Source organism: Oncorhynchus nerka, linkage group LG21 (assembly GCF_034236695.1).
Source record: "Oncorhynchus nerka isolate Pitt River linkage group LG21, Oner_Uvic_2.0, whole genome shotgun sequence".
In the NCBI taxonomy this organism is placed as follows: Eukaryota; Metazoa; Chordata; class Actinopteri; order Salmoniformes; family Salmonidae; genus Oncorhynchus; species Oncorhynchus nerka.
In genome coordinates this window covers 22913561-22921493 of record NC_088416.1, presented here as the reverse complement: position 1 = coordinate 22921493, position 7933 = coordinate 22913561, and the positions used below count along the sequence as shown (strand labels likewise).

At 44.7% G+C, this 7933-nt stretch overlaps 1 protein-coding gene across 1 annotated transcript; it reads left to right on the top strand.

Moving 5' to 3' along the window:
* Positions 1 to 1371: 1371 nt before the first annotated feature.
* On the top strand, positions 1372 to 7861 carry LOC115104106 (tRNA N(3)-methylcytidine methyltransferase METTL2-like). Its single transcript, XM_029625329.2, has 9 exons — positions 1372 to 1563; positions 2079 to 2167; positions 5480 to 5754; positions 5963 to 6012; positions 6206 to 6266; positions 6349 to 6488; positions 6604 to 6710; positions 6906 to 6971; positions 7324 to 7861. Exons 1-9 carry the CDS (start codon positions 1409 to 1411, stop codon positions 7485 to 7487), a joined length of 1107 nt encoding a protein of 368 aa, XP_029481189.1. The 5' UTR covers positions 1372 to 1408; the 3' UTR covers positions 7488 to 7861.
* Positions 7862 to 7933: the final 72 nt, after the last annotated feature.

The window sequence follows — 7933 nt, the reverse complement described above, 5'->3', positions numbered from 1 at the left end:
TCTACATCATATAGCTAAATTATCCTTGGTATGACCATCTTAAAACAATTCCACATGTTAGCTGAGTAGAGGAACATCCCAATGATTTCCAGAGGGGCAGGTGCAAAGTCTTATTTCTCTTCTAAAGGATTTGGTTGGCGGAGCACATCCAATTTTTATGGGCATAAACCACCACCTACTGTACTGGTGTGTGAGGCCATTCACGGCCTACCTACATTACATTTTTTTGATACAGTAATACAAAATTGGGAAAAAGGAAAATTACCCTGCCAACTATTAGCCCTCTCTCTCTCAAAAAAAAAACACACTACCCCATTCCACTTTTTAACCCTGTCTAATCCTGCTCCTGTCCAACGGTCGGGGAGAACAGAACACTATACCGCTCAACACCACCTGTAAAACCACATTCCTTCATCTCATGCCAAAGACTCTACTCAGCAGGACAGACAATATCTTCTCCATTTCCCAACGCTCTCCACCGGGTCTGCGTCGCACCAAACGGCGGGTGTCACAGACACCGCAAATCTTCCATTTCAACTGATCCACAACACAATGCCATCCCTGTTATCACTCCTTTCAACTCCACCCTGTTCAAGAGAGCGAAGCAAGTCACATTTCTTGTCCCTAACTCAATCTGGACTGAAGAAACACAATAAATCATAACTATTCCACTCAGAGTTACTTTCAACAGTCCCCAACCTCTTCTCCATCCAACCTGACACCACATATGGATTAGCCAAAATGCAAGGATCGATTCCCCTCCACAAATCTCCGTCCCACTGAGACAGAATCATCCTTTTTATCCTCGGGATGCTCGGCGATCCTCACCACAGGTACAACACCCATAAACTCGCCAGGTTCCACCTCTGAGCTACTATAGGACGTATCCCTCTTTTTGCACTTGGCACCAACCTCCCTCACCACACCGCTGCCCTCTACACTCAGCTGCCCTCTACACTCAGCTTCTTCTCGGTGGTCATCACTGCACCTGCCACCACAATGAATTCACCCTCACCTTCCTACTCTAGCTCTTCTAAAAGTTCTGTGCAAATCTCAATTCATTACTCCCTCTAAACATAATCCCCTTTTTCCCTTATCCACCATCTTCTCCTTCGCCAGATCTTTCAGAAGGTGTGTGCAATCCCACACTCCATATTTATTCATACACTGCACTTTTTTCCTTGCCCGCCATCATCTTTCATCCTACCTCCATTCATCCCCATGTGGGGTTCTCACCAGCAGCCACGTTCTCGATCATAATGCCAAATGTAGGGCTATGGCGCGCTCAACTGGTGTAATAGAGTACTCACAGGCAATGCTGATTTACGGACTATAGTGGGATATCTCGTTGACAATGTAGTCTTTGCTTCAACTTCTCTGGACATTCCTTCCGGTGCGTCAATTCAACATGGCAGCGCCCGTTACTGTGGGAGGGATTGTGGAGCAAAACATCACTGAAACGGAACAAATATTACCAGAATCCACATCTGGAGAACTGAAAAGACCTCAGTTCGGAACCCGTTTCCTGACAGACCCACGTCAAGTTTTTCAACACAACGCATGGTTCGTATTTGAGCATGCATACTACTGGTGGTAGTACACACATGAATAGCCCTTGATCATGTCTCTCAGTTCCATTACATTACACAAGAGTCATTGGATGAAGTTGTCTTTTGTACATGTGTATTTTGTTTAGAGCCCCACGGCTTGGTCTGAACATAAACATGCATCGCTTGCGGTACGGCTTTGGAAGCACAAATACCTTACATTTCATATCAGCGGGAAATCAGAACAAGGTTAAATTGATACAGATTTTTATATAGGGCTAGGGTTCCCACACGGCCATATTTCCATGTTACAGCGCCTGTTTGGCAAAACAGATTAACTATCTACGTCTTCTATCACCTTTTTGTACATTTGCTTTTCAACAGAACATGTAAGGTCCTTGGACTGTAAGGAGTAACTTTAGGCTTCATTAGTCTATTATTGGGCTAACATATGGACAGAACAGAACTAGGCATAGGGTAGCATGTCTTCCTCTTGGTTTCTAGTGGTGTTGGTGTCCCATTCACTTTCAGGGACAATGTGGAGTGGACAGAGGAGCAAGAGGCAGCTGCCAAGAAGAAGGTCCAGGAAAACAGTCAGCCCCTCCCTCAAGAGAAGCAAGGTTGGTTCTGAAACAGAATCTGGCCTTACAGGAGATGTCCCCCTTTAAGCCGAGAAGCATTCATTCACCAGCATTTCAAGCTTAATAATGTCAAAATACATGTGGAACTTACCAAAGACAGGAGTTTCACTGAGCAACTATCATCATTGCTGCCATCCCAGACAGTATGTACTTCCAAAAAAGGTCTAAATAAAATTGACATGCATCTGAAAAAGAATCTACCTCATTACTGCCATCAGAGATCTGTATATAATGTCTCGACTGACTGATCCACAAATGACATAAGTAACGACCCATTATTATTTGAAGATCAGTCAGTCAGTCACAATTTACCCATGATACATTGCAGTTTTAATGCTCTCGAACATGGCCAATGCCTTTTCTGGAAATAATCTAAATCTACCTCTTCTGCACCTTCTGCAATATTAGTAACATAATTCAAATACACTAAAGAAAGCCTTGAAATATGCAATCACTAAAAACACCCTATATTGTCTACTTAATCTATTATTGCATTCCGTGTAGAATGGGTGAAACAACAGATTATGAGGTTCATACACTGTTGTAGGTGATAAAATCAATTCCCTTTCCTGCTGCTGGATCAGCCAATCTGTGCGTGGCATCAGAGAGGAAGAGGCGAAGCGAGAGGTTTCACTCTGGCCAAAATCAGTCCAAATATAAGCCCAATATGTTTCTATGGGCTTATTTTGGACCTAAGCTTGTCTACTGTTTTCCCGGCTTTGGGACAACAACTCCCATTGTTAGGGCGGAGACATGAGCATCATATACACATCTCTGGTGGCAGTAATGAGGTGGATTTGGCACATGAGCACTTGCTCAAAAACAAGATTATTTCCATATAAGGCGTTTTTTCAGTTGTTTGTCACTTTTTATTTTGACAATTTCTGGGTAGGGCAGTAATGACGATAGCTGCTCAGTGAAACTCCTTTCTTTGGTAAGTGCCAAATGTATATTGACTTTAGAAGGGATACTTTGGGATTTTGGCAATGACATCTCTTTATCTACTTCCCCAGAGTCAAATTAACTAATGAATACCATTTTTATGTATCTGCATCCATTGTGAATGAAGTTAGAGAGAGTTTTGCGAGCCAATGCTAACTAGCGTAAGCACCATGACTGGGGCGGCAGGGTAGCCTAGTGGTTAGAGTGTTGGACTAGAAACTGAAAGGTTGCAAGTTCGAATCCCCGAGCTGACAAGGTACAAATCTGTCGTTCTGCCCCTGAACAGGCAGTTAACCCACTGTTCCTAGGCCGTCATTGAAAATAAGAATTTGTTCTTAACTGACTTGCCTAGTTAAATAAAGGTAAAAAAAAAAAAAAAAAACTGTAAGTCTATGGTATCTACTAGCATGCTAGCGGTTACCAAAGAATTCTAGTCATTGCGCAAACGCTAGTTATCAACTTCCTTCAAACTGCACTCAGAGACATAAAAATGGTATCCAAGAGTGCATCTGACTCTGGGAAAGTAGATCCCGAAGTATCCCTTTAAGCTTAAAAAGCTGCTGAATGGCTGCTTAAAGGAGAATGTCTCGTGTAAGCCCAAATTTTAGTTCAGGTTGGTTCATTGCACCCCGTTAATCCTTGAGAGCAGGTGGGTGGTGTTGAGGGGTGGGTGTTTCCCAATTGTGGGAACAGTTTCACCAACTGAGAGTATGGTATCAATTATTTCAGCGCTAGACGCTGATAAGTGATAAAACAAACAACCATACATAGGCCTGCTAGACACATACTTTTGTATATATAGTGTATGTGGACACCCCTTCAAATTAGTGGATTCGGCTATTTCAGCCACATCCGTTGCTGACAGGTGTATAAAATCGAGCACACAGCCATGCAATCTCCATAGACAAACATTGGCAGTAGAATGGCCATACTGAAGAGCTCAGTGACTTTCAATGTGGCACCTTTCCAACAAGTCAGTTCGTCAAATTCCAGCCCTGCTAGAGCTGCCCTGATCAACTGTAAGTGCTTTTATTGTGAAGTGGAAACGTCTAGGAGCAACAACAGCTCAGCCGCATAGTGATAGACCACACAAGCTCACAGAACTGGACCGCTGAGTACTGAAGTGTCGTCCGGGTTAGAGGAGAGTTTGGCCGGTCGGGATGTCCTTGTCCCATCGTGCTCATGCGGCTGCTTGTGGCGGGCCAGGTGCATGCATGCTGACTTCGGTCACCAACTCTACGGTGTTTCCTCCGACACATTGGTGTGGCTGGCTTCCGGGTTAATCGAGCAGTGTGTCAAGAAGCAGTGCGGCTTGGCGGGGTCGTGTTTCGGGGAGCACAGCTTTTGACCTTCGCCTCTCCCGAGTCCGTACGGGAGTTGCAACGATGGGACAAGAGTGACTACCAATTGGATATCACAAAATTGGGGAGAAAAAAATTAATATATAACCTCTCCTCGGTTGCAACACTCACTACCGAGTTCCAAACTGCCTCTGGAAGCAACTTCGGCACAATAACTGTTTGTCAGGAGCTTCATGAAATGGGTTTCCATGGCCTAGCAACCGCACAGATCACTGTGCAATGCCAAGCGTTGGCTGGAGTGTTGGAAAGCTCCCTGTCATTGGACTCTGGAGCAGTGGAAATGCATTCGCTGGAGTGAAGAATCATGCTTCACCATCTGGCAGTCCGACGGACTAATCTGGGTTTGGCGGATGCCAGGAGAATGCTACCTTCCCGAAAGCATAGTGCCAACTGTAAAGTTTGGTGGCAGAGGAATAATGGTCTGGAGCTGTTTCTCATGGTTCAGGCTAGGCGCCTTAATTCTAGTGAAGGAAAATCATAAATGCTACAGCATACAATTACATTCTAGATGATTCTGTGCTTCCAAATGTGTGGCAACAGTTTGGGGAAGGCCCTTTCCTGTTTCAGCATGACAATACCCCTTGCACAAAGTGAGGTCCATACAGAAATGGTTTGTCAAGATCGGTGTGGAAGAACTTGACTGGCCTGCACAGAGCCCAGACCTCAACCCTATCGTACACCTGTGGGATGAATTGGAATGCTGACTGCGAGCCAGGCCTAATCGCCCGACCTCACTATTGCTCTTGTGGCTGAATGGAAGCAAGTCCACGCAGCAATGTTCCAACATCTAGTGGAAAGCCTCCCCAGAAGAGTGGAGGCTGATATAGCAGCAAAGCTGGGAACCAACTCCATATTAAATGCCGATGGTTTTTGAACAAGTTTTTGAACAAGCAGGTGTCCACATACTTTTTGTCATGTAGTGTTAGTACCAGAACAAGATATAGTATATGTAGTAGTCAATTTGCATCTCTTCCACTCATTTCAACAGAGGACTTTGACTGCCGGGCGAACGAGTACTGGAATGAATTCTACACCATCCATGAGAATCGCTTCTTCAAAGACCGCCACTGGCTCTTCACAGAGTTCCCTGAGCTGGCCCCACAGTGTCGCCTCAACCGGGACTCCTGTATTAGGGACTATAGAGCTGAGGAGAGTGAACCACATGGTCTCGAACAGAGCCAGGGCCAAAGCAGTGAAGTCACCCCTCTGGCCCATGTAGATGGTGACTACCCTGGATCCAGTGCCATGTATCGCATACTGGAGGTGAGGAATATTGTATCATAGTATGACTGCAGTATATGTTAGCTTGAGTGCCAGTCTGTGTTATGCCAACTCATTGTAATGTTAGACATGTTTGCCGTGAGAATGAGCAATAGAGTTGGCAAGAGCACAAACAGATATGGGTCCAGCTAAGTATATGTGTCCCTCAGGCATAAAGTAGGCTAACCTATGTCCTTGTTTGATTCAATAGGTTGGCTGTGGTGTTGGAAACACTGTCTTTCCCATTCTGAAGACCAACAAGTGAGTGGTGGTTGGGACCACGTGTATTGAGCAGTCCCATTATGCAGTATGCAGCCTGATCAGTTTGACGTTTTATACTAGCTACTACCCTCTTCGTGTGCTTTATATCTGCTATTCAGATCTCAATATGTATTAGATGCAACCCTGTTCGCACCTCCATGTTCCATGACCCTGTCTTCTTTGTGTGGGACAGTGACCCTGGACTCTTTGTCTACTGCTGTGATTTCTCCAGCACCGCTGTAGAGCTGGTCAAGGTGAGATGGAGAAATGCTTGATAGACGGTGTCATTAGTTGGCTGATAAATGGATTCATTCATCTTGTCCCTTTCACCACCAGGCTAATTCAGAGTATGACCCCGGGCGCTGCTATGCCTTTGTTCATGACCTGGGTGATGAGGGCGCTATTTACCCTGTCCCAGACACCAGCCAGGATGTTATAGTGCTCATCTTCGTGCTCTCAGCCCTGCATCCGGACAAGTAAGACGCCCCTGTGTGACGTGTGTGTTTGAGTGTGGCAACAAGCAAGTGTGGGTGCGTGTGTGTGATAGGGAAAATTTAAGTGCAATCAAATCCCAAAACAATTCTCTGTCAGGATGCAGGCCTCCATCAGCAGACTGGCTCGGCTGCTGAAGCCTGGAGGAGTGCTGCTGCTCAGGGACTATGGGCGCTATGACATGGCACAGCTACGCTTCAAGAAAGGTTAGTTACCATAGGCACTCATGCGTGGTACTGTGTGGAATCGAATCAGATTATATTGGTCACATACACATATTTAGCAGATGTTATTGTGGGTGTAGCGTAATGCTTGTGTGTATCGAAATGCTTGTAAATTGTGATTAGCAATATGTACATGTTTTAGGGAAAATATTGAATTATTGAATGTTCCTTTTTCAGGAAGGTGCTTGTCAGATAACTTTTATGTCCGGGGTGATGGAACACGAGTCTATTTCTTCACTCAAGGTAATAAATAAATCCAATCAAAAGGCTAGTATATACTGCTTTTTAACAGTGGTAATTTGCAAGTCTGTTTATTTTTAATTTTTTTAAGTATATATTTGTATCTAAGCACCTGGGTGAACCCAGAGCTGTGCAGACAACTGGCTGAGGGAACCCAATAGCAAAACATGACTAATGCTTTACACACACATCACCCCTCAATCCATCTCCATAGTGTCCATCATTACAATGGTCTCATGGAGGTATCCCAATTCTATCCCTCCCTCCCAGGGGCTGCAGTCCCACATCTACCTCAGACACTAGACCCTTTCTGTTTTTTTTTTGTGTATAATATCTCCGTGACATCTCTCTCCAGATGAGCTACATGACTACTTCAGTGAAGCGGGTCTGGAGAAGGTCCAGAACCTGGTGGACCGGCGGCTGCAGGTGAACAGAGGCAAGCAGCTGACCATGTACCGTGTCTGGATCCAATGCAAGTACCGCAAGCCTCATACCCAACCACCAGAGACACAGGAGTGAGCCAGGAACAGCAGAGAGAACACGGTGTGGCTTATCATTGAACTAGTGTCTGAGGTAGATGTGGGACTGCAACCCCTGGGAGGGATGGATAGAGTTGGATTGAGGGGTGATGTGTGTGCAATGCATTAGACATGTTTTGCTATTGGGTTCCCTCAGCCATTTGTCTTCACAGCCCTGGCTCAGAAACGGCATATAGAAAAGGATGATGAGCTAATGAAACCTGAAAAAAGGTCTGGAAACCCAATGTTCTAATGTTTACATTCAACAGACTGTTTGCCATGTTTCATTGTTTTAGATTAATTGTGATGTATGAGTTAAAAACAATTTTTTACATTAACACTTTCAAGATGATTAAAAAACTATGTGTAAACCCATCATTGTCACATGATTCCTTTCAGATAATTGCCTTCACTTCACATTTCAAAAGATGATTGCGTTTCTGTCTC

Excerpts from the sequence above, each read along its gene's own strand:
- LOC115104106 (XM_029625329.2), top strand. The coding sequence starts at position 1,409 with ATGGCAGCGCCCGTTACTGTGGGAGGGATTGTGGAGCAAAACATCACT. Across the intron at positions 6,489-6,603 it reads TCAGCCCTGCATCCGGACAA|GATGCAGGCCTCCATCAGCA; the intron begins GTAAGACGCCCC and ends ATTCTCTGTCAG. Across the intron at positions 6,972-7,323 it reads AGTCTATTTCTTCACTCAAG|ATGAGCTACATGACTACTTC; the intron begins GTAATAAATAAA and ends ATCTCTCTCCAG.